The 12,707-nt window shown below is 43.5% G+C and overlaps 1 protein-coding gene across 1 annotated transcript in view; it reads left to right on the top strand.

Annotated features, from left to right (window-relative positions):
* kcnh3 (potassium voltage-gated channel, subfamily H (eag-related), member 3) overlaps positions 1-12,707 on the top strand; it is a 165,460-nt gene that overhangs the window by 146,438 nt on the left and 6,315 nt on the right. The window contains exons 11-14 of the mRNA XM_084954961.1: positions 1,822-2,036; positions 7,941-8,197; positions 8,614-8,714; positions 8,809-8,861. Of these exons, the coding sequence (XP_084811087.1) occupies positions 1,822-2,036; positions 7,941-8,197; positions 8,614-8,714; positions 8,809-8,861 (626 nt within the window). The remainder of the gene's footprint in view (positions 1-1,821; positions 2,037-7,940; positions 8,198-8,613; positions 8,715-8,808; positions 8,862-12,707) is intronic.

The raw sequence follows: 12,707 nt of genomic DNA on the forward strand, positions 1-12,707 counted from the left end.
CAGAGCGATGCAGGGTTCAAGGTTTGGTACAGCAGAGGAATTATCTGCTTCTCTGATCTGTTTGTTAAAGGGTCATTTTTATCCTTTGAAACATTATCTAAAGATTTTGGAATCCCGAAGAACCACTTCTTTAGATACTTACAAGCGCGTAGCTTTGCAGTTAAACACTTCACTTCTTATCCAAGTCTACCTAATGACTGTCCACTTGAGGATTGTCTGCAATTTCGATCTATGGCTAGAGGCCACATCTCTCAAATATATAGCACATTGCAGCATATAAAGGCAGACTCTGTGTCCAAAGCCAGAAATTCCTGGGAGCTGGACTTAAACCTCCAGATCCCAGACGACCTATGGGATCTTAGTGTTAGCAAGATCCATGAATCCTCAATCTGTATACGGCATTGTATAATACAGTTTAAAATTCTTCACCGGGCGTACCTAACCAAAGCTAAACTAGCCAAAATATACAATACCTCTGATGATAGATGTCCAAGGTGCAAGAAATCACCCGCCACTATAAGCCATATGTTCTGGACCTGCTCTGATTTGAACCGGTTCTGGGAATTAGTTTTTAAAGCTCTTTCATATGTGTGTGGGAAAACAATTGATCCTAATCCGATGACAGCAGTCTTTGGTGTACTCCCAAACCAACACTGGATAACTTCTTATCAAATGAATGCAGTGTCTTTCTCATCTCTCCTGGCACGCAGGCTAATTCTTCTTAAATGGAAGGATTCAGGTCCGCCAGTGTTTGTTCAGTGGGTGAGAGAGGTGATGAGGTGCTTGCAGATAGAGCATTTGAGATACAGTTTGAGAGGGTCTCAAAGTAAATACTACAAAACCTGGTCATCCTTTGTTGAATATGTGGAGAAGTTGTCATTTACTGAAGTATGATGTATTACTGCTTTTATCTGTGTTTGGGGTTTTTTCTCTTTCTTTCTTTAAAGCCACCTACTATCTGTAGCAAGCTAAAAAGAACTGCGCACAATGCAGCCCCCATGTGTTGTTGTTTTTTTTTTTTTCACGTGATAGTACTTTTTTTTTGTATGTGCCCATAGATTAAGCATTTTCCTGCATCCAACTGGTTTGCCACTGCGTGGCGTAACCAGTTGCACAATGGCAGTGTTTGTAATCGCAATTCGAGTTATATTTTTCTGTACCTTTGTCATATTGGAAAATTATAAATAAAGTTGTCAAAAAAAATGTCTTGGTATGCTTCTTTTCACTGAAACTCTGAGCCCAGCTCCTAAAAAACAAGCACACCATATAATCCCCCCTCCATCAAACTGTACACTTGGCACAATGCAGTCAGACAAGTACCGTTCTCCTGGCAACTGCCAAACCTGGACTAGGCCTAGACCTTCCAATTAGTAGATTGCTTGTATCTACTAATTCGGTCCTTGGCTGCTCTACTCCGCTAAGGCTGTACAGTATGTTTCATAAGAAACCAATTGTGTGAAGGCATATAAGCAGCACAGGCTACTAGTGTGCTAATATATGGTAAAGCTTACCAAAGTAAGTTACACTGTGCTGCTTTATGCAGGTGGTGTTGGTTTATATAAATTGAAGGGACCGGGGTTTGCAGGTACATTAGACATATACAAACACATGTTCCCACCGCTGCTGCTGAGATGACTTCACAGGTCCAAATCTTTAATCTTCTGTCTTTGATGATGTGCTGCTCAGAACGTCAGTGTGTGAAGCTTAATGGCTGATGATGTTCTCTCAGGTGTTGACAGCTAGTGAGAATAGGCTCCCTCTAAACAGCTGCTTCAAAGACAGGTATCTGTGCATCACTCACTTTGTCATCCCCCTCCCCAGGTAAAGGAGATCTAATTGGCTCAGACTCCCTGACGAAGGAACAAGTGATCAAAACCAACGCTAATGTCAAGGCCCTGACTTACTGTGACCTACAGTATATCAGCCTCAAGGGTCTCCGAGAGGTTCTCCGACTTTACCCTGAGTATGCCCAGAAGTTCATCAGCGAGATACAACATGACCTGACTTACAATCTACGAGAGGGCCACGGGGCTGATGTGAGTACCTGTAGTAGATTCATGATGGACTTATTGTTTATGTGCGTTTGTCAGTGAACTTGTGAATGTTTTTGTTAGTCTACTGCACATTTAAAAAAATGTACACTTGAGCTGAATTTGAATTTGAAATGGAGTAGAGTTCACCTCTGTGGTCATTAAACAGCTGCAAATACTGACCAGAAATGATCTGTAAAAAGACCCACAATACTATAGCACATACTGCTTTATTTGTGTAAAGATCTAAGATTATATATGGATATCTATGAAAATTAAATTAATTCTACTTTTCACCTGATTTATGACCTTGTAACACCTTCACTGATAGATTTACTAGTAACTTACTAGTTTTAAGTCTTGTTCAATACATCATATAGTTCATTTAGTAAATTATGAAACAGGATATTCTTTACACCTTGTGACCTTTCAATCTACAAGCTGTTACAAGTCATTCTCAGTCAGATTTATTATGGACTGTATATAAGATAAATGTTTACATCCATCAGTGGTGGCTGTAGCTCAGGAGGTAGAGCCACCACAGATAAATGTTTACATCCATCAGTGGTGGCTGTAGCTCAGGAGGTAGAGCCGGTCATCTACTAATCGGAAGGTTGGTAGTTTGATCCGTGGCTCCTCTAGTCTGCATGCCATAGTAGGCCAAGATACTGACGTGTTTATCGCATCATAAACAACTTCTTCCAGAGTGTGCCTTTTGTTCCATCCATCTTCCCTTCATCCCCAACTGGTCATGGCAGATGGCTGCCTCATCCTTGGCTTGGTTCTGCTCGAGACTTCCTGTTAAAAGGGAGTTTTTTCTTCCCGTTATCACCAAGTGCTTGCTCAAAAGATTTCTCTGTATTATCGTGGGGTCTTTACTTTACAACATAACCCATCTGGAGGTGACTGTTGTTGTGACTTGGTGCTGTATAAAAAAATTAAATTAAATTTGAATTAATCAGAGTATGAATGTGTGTGAATATTAGGTAGAAAGCACTTGCTTGTGTGAATGAGACATGCAGTAGAAAGTGTTTTAAGTGCTCAGGTAGAGTAGAATAGTGTCTGTGTGTGTGTGTGTGTGTGTGTGTGTACTGTGACCTGGTTATGTAGTGCTATATCTATACAAGATAATCACCTTAACAAGGGTCACGTGAATGATTAGAACAGAACAGAAATATCCTCTATTGTCCCTCATTGGGGAAATTCACGTATTCCAAGTGAGCAGGTGTATATATGAGGTATACATGAGCATTCTACCACCACTACTTTAAAATACCCAGATGTGTGCACACACACTCTGACAACCCCAGCCATGAAAGGCATTTTCCCTGCTTCCATCAACAAACACACTGCGTTTGGCTGGTGCTGCAGCAGCAGCGGATGGAGGGAAAAAAGTGTAGGGACAAAAATAGCTTAGTGTTGCTGTTTGAAGTTGTCCTGTTACTAAAAATAGAGCAGGAGGGGAGCACGGGCTCTCCCTGACTGGCTGCCCCCCCACAGCTGCTGCTAAGATTGGATCCTGCTTAATATAAATAGCTCTGCCAGCTGAGTAAAAGAAAGGGAGGAGGAGGAGAAGAAAGAAAGATGAAGGGGGGGGGGTTTGGTTAGCTTGTTTTCTCTCCTGCTCTTACTCTCTGCTACTCTACTGCAGTGCAGTTTGCTTCTCCAGGGATCAACACACTTACTGCGGAGTGTGAACATGTTGGTGTGTGACTAGAGGATGTATTATTCTAGATGCACAATCTGCTGTGCATATCTTAGTTCTGGGTTACAGATGTCCATCCTGGTTATTAGTGTGAAAAAAAACATTCTGGTATGTGCAGCCCAGGAGGGGAATTTGCATAGGTATCCAAGACAAGACTGGTGGAAAATGGAAGATAAAGCCTGCAGACATTCAGCAGCCTCTTCCTCACTTAAATAGTATTTCAGTCTACAAACTTAAATGATGAATGACGGTGTTCAAAAATCAAAGACATGGTGGGGGATGAAGAAAGGGTTTATGAAGCAAGAAAGATGAGAAAGAGTGTCCATTGCATAAATGATGGTTCGCTGCTGATTCACTGGTTGCAGACTAACTGTCATGACCCCCCAGAGCCTTGGGCGAAAAAATGCGATGTGCATGACCAGCCAGAGCACAGCACGCACAGAACTGTGCTGCTGAAAAGACATATTGGAAAAAAGTTTTTAACTCTATGGCCATTCTCACAGGGGACCAACTTGCTTATCCTTGCCCTTGAGAGCACATATGAGTTACTATACATGCATCAGCTTCCATGCTTCCAAATCTCTGCCCCCAGCCCCAAACCAGCCGCACACATGATGCAAACTCCCCCACACTCTCGCACACAGTTGAGCAAGAGGATGGCGGCACGCGGCAAGCGCACACTTATCACGCCCCCGCATCGCAGAGCAGCTCCTTGGTGTGCTCCGGAGCTGGGAGCTAAGAATAGAACAGGAAAGCTAAAAATAAATTACAGTGGCACGGGTATGGAAGGGGGGAGCTGGCTGAGTGGAGGGCACTGGGGACAGAGGAGGGAAAAAGGGAGGATGCTGAGCAGGCAGGGGAGGAGGGGAGAGTGCAGGGGGGAAAGGGAAAGCACAGGGGTGTTGGCTCAAATACATTCATAACTCACTGCACCAGGCGTTGTGTGCTAGAGCATGGGCGATGTCATTATTTTGAAGCCTGTACAGGTGAAACTGCTGGTTTAATAAACTAGCAGCGCTGCTACGCTCATTCTGACCTTGAGTGAAGAGCCACTGTTTGACACAAGTAACTGAAATTTGTACATTTTTACAAAATTATTGATTTTTTGGGGTGGCTAGAGTAAACATGCTACTGGGAGCTAGAGCTCTCCTACAAGTCAGTCCTACTTATCTCACAAACTACCACAACACACTCTCAGTTGTTTGTGTAGCCTGTGATTCAATACATTTTGAACTAGTCTTTGTGTTTTTTCCACTTAAATTTCATTCCCTTGAATTTCTCCAGCCCTGCACCAACGCTGAGCAGAGCCTAAATTGTTCACTTCATAAGCAGGGACAAGGCTGATGGGAAACTGGGGAGGCTTGGGACTGTAACTGTCAGAGGAGTGTGTGTGTGTGTGTGTGTATGTGTGTGTGTGATGAGGGGTGGGAAAAGTGAGATGCAGCGATCTGTATTAAATGTAGCATGACAGACTCCTTTTTGGAGTCTGGCAAAGACAAAGAGACAAACAGATTCTCAAAAACAAAAATGAGAAATAATTGGCATTCAGCCGTTCACCATAAGCCTCTGCACATCTCTTTCAGATTGTTCCCTCACATGTCTGCATCTGACACAATCACTCAAGGGTGACTGTGGCACACAGTGTGAAGTCCTCATTAAAAGCTGCTTGTGATGTCAGCAATCAAGAATTTAAACCCATCTCAATACTACTAAAGCGAGAACCTTAAAAGCATATCTGAAATATGCCTTCTGTGCACCTTTATTTGGAATAAAAAGAAAGCCATCCATACATCAAATGGTGAATGGCCTGGTTCATATAATAGTGCCGTTCTACAATATGTGTCATTCACACAAGCACTTTTTCTACTTAAGAGCTTTCTTTTTATTTAACATTCACACTTCAACGGATGCATTAGAGTGCAAATCTAGGATCTCTACCTTGACCAAGGTTACTGTGGCATGCAGACTAGGCCAGCCAGGAATCAAACCAACCACCTTCCAATAAGTAAATGACCTCCTGAGCTACAGCCACCTCTGAGTGAGACAGACTATCAACCAAAAAGCCAGAAAAAAACACAACCATTATATACATTATAAACGATCAATTGATTAGCATGTCATTGAATGAAATAAATATATGATGCCCAAACAAAACATGACTTAGTACTTGATGAGAAACCTTTGTTAGCAAGCACAGCAGTCAGACGTTTCTTGTAGTTGGGATTTTGGCACGCTTTACAGAAACTCCTGGCTGCTGCTTGGTAACTCGAAGCTTCAGCTCCCTGAGGTCTGGAGACTGGTTAGGCCACTCCATGACCTTAATGTGCTTTGTCTTAAGTTGCTCCTTGTTGCCTTAATGATATGTTTTAGATTGTTGTCGTGCTGGAAGACCCGTCCACAGCACATCATTAGTGTTCTAGCTGAGGAAAGGAGGGTCTCGTACCTGGCACCTTCCATTGGCCCCTCAGCGTGCTGAAGATCTCCTGTACCCTGTGTCAGAAAAACAGCTCAAAGCGTAATGTTTCCACCTCCGTGCTTATCTATGGGGACAGTGTTCTTTGGGTCATATTCAGCGTTTCTCTGTCTCCAAACACAGCTGGTCCAGTTCATACCAAAGAATTCAATTCAGTTTTTATTTGACCACAGAACTTTCTTCCAAACCTTCTCTGAATCATTTACATGTTCACTGTGAAACATAAGATGTTTGTACATGTCCCTTCTTGAACAGAGGGCTTAGATACATTATATACATGTTACCAGTGGTGTTCTTGGTGACTGTTCCTGACTGCCTTTACATCATTAACAAGCTCCTCCTGTGTAGCTTTGGGCTGATCCACCACCTTCACCTTCATCCACCCCATGAGGCAAGATCTTACATAGATGTCCAGATTGAGGGCGATTGATGGTCATTTTATTTTTCTTCCATGTCCGAATAATCATACCAAAGGTGTCACCTTAGTTCTTTGAACGTTCTTTGGTCTTGCCCATGGTGGTTTAGAAGTTGGAATGGAAGAAAAAGATTCTTTGAACAGGTGTGCTTTATACACATAACGAGTCGAGATCAGGTGTGAGTATCTGTAGTTGACTGATTGAGTGTAATCTGTATGCCAAATAGGCACACAGCCAATCTGTGTGAGCCAGCGATCAAATACAACTCCGTTAATAACGTTTATGTAATGTTGATCACATTAAACATGCGCAAAGTTTCATATATATTGAGGGCAGTGTGTGTACAGGTAAACATGATGTAAGGAGGTGACATGGCTCTCAAATAATCTTGAATTAAAAGAGAAGGTTATCCTGCTCAGAACAGCCAATCAACAGTCAAAATGGAAATTAACCAGTGCCGCACTGATACAGCCGAGGTTCCCAACCGTTTTTTGAAAACTGTAATCTTATGAAGCGTTGTGTATCCAGGATAACTTTTAAATTAAAAAAGTGACCACTGAATTTAAACTTACAGCTATAAAAATAACAAACTAACCACCAGAATCTGATCAGAGACGCTGGTCAAGTTGGTGATTTGCTTCGAGAGTCGCTTCTTAAAAGCACACATCTTCTCACTGAGCATAAAGCTTGGGCTTCAGGCTACTCTGGATTTGAATTATGGTAATAAGCGCAGATATCCCTGATGTTGGGTACACATAGACCTGTTTGTGAGCCCAACAGCTCCACCCACCTGCTTTTAAAAACATTTTCTTTCTTTTTTGTGAAGAAATCAAAGGAAGGTGGCTTAAAAATGGAGGAAAGGCTTGTTGCAGACAGGAGGAACTGAGAGGCTTCACAAGAGGCCATGTATAAGAAATCAGGGTTAGCTTGAACTGTGAATGCAAAGCTATTCCAGATTAAAGTTTAAGAGTGTGTGTACAGGTCGCAACGTATACTAGAGGAACAAATAGCAGGTATCTGATAAGACCTGCAGAGCACGTCCTGCATTCAGTTACCTCTGAAAGAGAAGGAGCTCAAAAGTCTTCAAAAGAAAGAATATGCTGCTAATCAAACAATACCCTGAATGTTAAAAACATATTTACAGATTTACAGAACTTGTGTTTGCCTGCCATCCACTGGTTCAAGCTTGTAACTGCCTTTACAATCATTGTAAAGGCAGTTACTAATTCTATGGTGATAAAAGAAATCCAGCAGGTGTGCGGGCTGATCCCGCTCATCCCATTTTAGTATCCAAGCTCCTCCTCTCTTTCTTTCAGGTGGATTGGGAGAGCAACGGTGGCTTGGTGAAGAAGCTGCCGTCCATCCGCGAGGATGAGGAGGGTGATGAGGAGCAGAGCTCCGTGTCCCGAGCTCCTCGCTCCCCGCTGCATCTCAGCAGGGGCCTCAGCTCGCCCCTGCGCTCCCCTCTCTTGCCGCCTCGGCCTTTTCGTGCTCCCTCCGACCACTCGCGCCCTTCCACCCTGCAGATACCAGTTGTGAGCTTCAGCGGTGCACCACCTGAACTCAGCCCCAGGTAAAACACACAGACACACATAGTATGAAACTGAAGATTGATTCAAAACATCATAGTCAGAGAGGAGCAATTGAGCAAAGTGCCGCAGTATAGGTGTCTGGCTGCCATGGCAACCACTAGATTACAGTGCTGGTGAATCACATAGGGCTCGGCTACTGTTGGAAGGCATGTAGGTTCTCACACACTGCAATGCACTAATGTGCGTGCGTGCAGAGCAAACATGCCTATGTGTGTGCAGAGATGTCTCACAACCTCTCTGTGTGCAGTGTTGTGTGATACAAAGCTGCTGATGAAGGACTTTTTCCATGTTTGTGTTAAAAGATCTAAACGGTACTAACGGAGCTTTCAGCCCTTTTAGCTTCATCTGATTACATTCCTCTTACATGCTCTCTCTTTCATGTGTAATCTCTGCACAGATTTGTGGACGGCATTGAAACAGAGAACAATTCCACCACAACACAGAAGTTTGAGTTCAGCCCCAGCCTGTCACCTGCCCCTCCGCCCTCACCGTACGCAGGTAGCACACCTACAGCTGCACACATTGGAGTACTTTTTCAGAACAGTACATTTTATCCGGAGGCCTAATCCTTCTGCATGTGTGTTGCCTGTAGGGATCCGTGAGCACTCTGAGATCAAGCAGAGTGTGTCTAAACTGACTGAGGAGGTGAGTGCTGACTTGACACTGATGATAATTGCATGTGTACACTTCTGCCCCGGGGGTCTAATGTTTTCCTCGGCAGCAGAGGTTTGATTTTTCTGTTAGTCAGCTGGATGTTTTGCAAACGACACGAGCAGGTCATGGCTGGAAAAACATACAGATAAAATCCTGACGTTACGAATGCTGGCCCAAAGTGTCTAATGATATTTTAAAAATTATGTTTTTAATCTGATTGGAACATCACAGCTGCCAAATGTCAATAGCTGTCTCTAAAATTTTGTTTTTGAGTCTGGTCTCCTAAAAACAACCTGCAACGTGTTCTGGTGGACTCGGACTAACACATTCACTCTCAGACAGATGACCAAAGGTTTACCACCTTCTGATATATAAAAGCAAACAGATTTCCAATGCATTGCACCTAGTTTGTGTCTTTGCAATAGGAGGTTCTCCTTTTATGCAGCTGCTTGTTTTTGTGTTATATTCCTATATTCAATTCAATTCAGTTTTATTTATACAGCACCAACTCACAACAACAGTCGCCTGAAGGAGCTTTATATTTTAAGGTAGACCCTACAATAATACATACAAAGAGAAACGCAACAATCATATGACCCCCTATGAGCAAACACTTGTACAGTGGGAAGGAAAAACTCCCTTTTAACATAAGGAAACTTCCAGTAACAGGAAGAAACCTCTGGAAATCTTCAAATGAAAGAATATTATTTTGTCCTTATCTTGGAACACACACATGATGTCATGTGAAAAGATTTGTCTTGTTTGACAAATGTGTATTCGTGGTGTCATTTTTCAAAATAAGAGTATGGATGAGGTGTAAAAACAGAAGTCAGTGATATGCAAAGCTCTGCACTGGATTTGAAAACAGAAGACATTATAAAATGCTTAAACTGGGAACGTCTTGATGCATTCTCAATCATCCAGGAAAGTAAATCTCCAAAAAGTTGATTCTGTTCATCTGGACGTAGCGTTTTGTGGGAGAAACGTTTCGTCACTCATCCAAGTGACTTCTTCAGTCTCAGCTGACTGCAGGTTTCCCCAATCTTATAAACAGTACATCTGCATAATGACTGAAACCAGCCCACTGAAGGAACAATGGGCTGGGAGGTCCCATTGTTCCTTCATTGTTCCGGGATTTGATCACAGCCACAGAAACAGCAATTCGTAACAACAATATTGCAGAAGTGGAAGCAGAGCAACTACGGACGAAAATTTCGGCCTATTTCAGCAATGCAAAGCCCCCAGCATCCAACATCACCGCGGAGGAGAGGAAGGCACTCACATCACTTAGTGATGACAACAACATTATCATCCTTCCGGCAGACAAGGGTAGGTGCACAGTATTGCTAAACCAGAAGGACTATCATGAGAAAATTTTGTCACTACTCAGTGATGAAAATACTTATGAGCCCCTGAAACGAGACCCAGGAAGTGGCTACAGGAAGAGGGTGATAAACTGTCTGAAGCAGTTAGAACAAGACAAGGCTATTGACTGGACCCAACAGTCATTGACCGGACCTCATACCACAGGCTATACCCAGGGGAATCTACACCAAGCCTGTATGGTTTACCAAAAATACATAAACAGGGTGCACCTTTAAGACTAATTGTCTGCATGATCAACTCTGTCACCTATAACATCTACAAGTTTCTGGCTTCGATCCTCAACCTGCTGGTGGGCAGCTCTGAACACCACATCCAGAACACCCTGGATTTTGTTGAGAAGGTGAGAGATGTCATTATGGAGGCAGATGAAACCATGGTCTCGTACGACGTTACATCTCTCTTCACTTGCATCCCAGTCACGGAAGCGTTGGAGGTAGTTCGTAAGAAATTACAGGATGACACCAACCTCAGCAACAGGACCACTCTCAGCATCGACCAAGTGTGTTTGCTTTTGGAACTGTGTCTTCATTCCACCTACTTCACATACAAGGGTCAGTTCTACAGTCAGAAACATGGGTGTGCCATGGGCTCCCCAGTTTCACCCATCGTGGCCAATTTGTACATGGAAGAAGTGGAAAAGAGGGCTTTGCTATCGTACTCTGGAACACCACTAAGCCATTGGTTCAGATATGTGGATGACACCTGGGTAAAAATCAAATCTCAGGACGTACCACAATTCACGGATCACATTAACTCGGTGGACCGACACATCTTCTTCTTAGACTGTGAGATTTCCATCAGTAATGGGGGACATCTAAAAGCTGACGTGTACCGTAAACCTACACATACGGATCAGTATTTAAGGTTTGACTCTCATCATCCACTGGAGCACAAACTGGGTGTCATTAGGACGCTACAACACAGAGCGAACACCATCCCCACTGACACAGTGGCCAGGGAGGCAGAAGAACAGCACATCAAGAAGGCCCTGAGTAAATGTGGTTATCCCAGCTGGACTTTTGTCAAAGCTGGGAAGGCACCAAAAGAAAGCTCCAGCTGATCCAGGAGAGAAGGACAACCGCTGCCCAAGCAAAAACCTGTAGTGATCCCGTACGTGTCAGGAGTATCGAAGCAGTTGAGACACATTTTTTCTAAACACCGGGTCTCTGTGGCTTTTAAACCCCCAAAACACGCTGCGCCAAAAACTGGTCCACCCCAAGGATCGGGTCCCCCGACACAAACAGAGTAACATAGTGTATGCTGTTAAGTGCCAGGAGGATTGCCAGGATTTATACATCGGGGAAACCAAACAACCTCTGGCAAAGCAGATGGCACAACACAGAAGAGCCACCTCGTCAGGCCAGGACTCTGCAGTCTATTTACACCTACAGGCCAGTGGACACTCTTTCAAGGATGACGATGTACACATCCTGGACAGGGAGGAACGCTGGTTTGAGTGCGGAGTCAAGGAGGCCATTTATGTGAAAAGGGAAAGACCATCTCTGAATTGAGGAGGGGGCCTAAGGGTACATCTTTCGCCATCTTACAATGCTGTGATTGCAGCCATTCCCCAACTCTCTGTGAATGGTACTCATGGCCATTGAGCAGTGGTCTTTGATCAGTGGGTTTTGGTCAGTGGTTGTTGATCAATGGTCATGAGAATTTGCATAATTATGATTAAGGAACTGACCTCCCAGCCCATTGTTCCCTCAGTGGGCTGGTTTCAGTCATTATGCAAATGTACTGTTTATAAGATTGGGGAAACCTGCAGTCAGCTGAGACTGAAGAAGTCACTTGGATGAGTGACGAAATTTACACCAAATTCTAATCCTGCAATCTTAATGTCACAGCAGAAATCAAGACTCAGGCCAGGTGAGATTGTTCTAATATTCTGTGGCTCAGTTTTGGTGAGCCCTGCTCTCAGCTGACAGGACTGGCGCCCAGTGTAGTCTTCTGCTGCTGTAGCCCAGCTGCTTCGAGGTTCAACATGTTGTGTTCAGAGATGCTCTTCTGAACTCCTTGGTTGTAACGAGTATTCAAGTTACTTCCTATCAGCTTGAAGCAGCCTGGCCAGTCTACTCTGAAATCTGGCATCACCCAGAGAGACCTCGAGATGGTAGAAAAATCCCAGTAGACCAGCCTGTCTGGCACTAAGGAACATGCCACATTCAAAGTCACCTTTCCTCCCTGTTCTCATGCTCAGTTTGATATTTTTGAAGTCTTTTACACCCCTGGAACTGCAGCTACTAGAACACAGAGCATATACCCAGAATACATGTTCCATAGATCAAAAGAATTCACTTTGATCTACCAACAAACCAAAGACTTTTCTTTGTCTCCTTCATTAGATTATGGAATAGTAACTTTTAATGTTTCTTTTTTTTTTGCCTGTCCCGTTTGGGTTTTTTTTTTTTCATCAGAATTATTGTCTAAAGGCGAAGAAAGATGCCC

Source organism: Perissodus microlepis, chromosome 16, assembly GCF_051167445.1.
Source record: "Perissodus microlepis isolate ML-2025 ecotype Zambia chromosome 16, ASM5116744v1, whole genome shotgun sequence".
In the NCBI taxonomy this organism is placed as follows: domain Eukaryota; kingdom Metazoa; phylum Chordata; class Actinopteri; order Cichliformes; family Cichlidae; genus Perissodus; species Perissodus microlepis.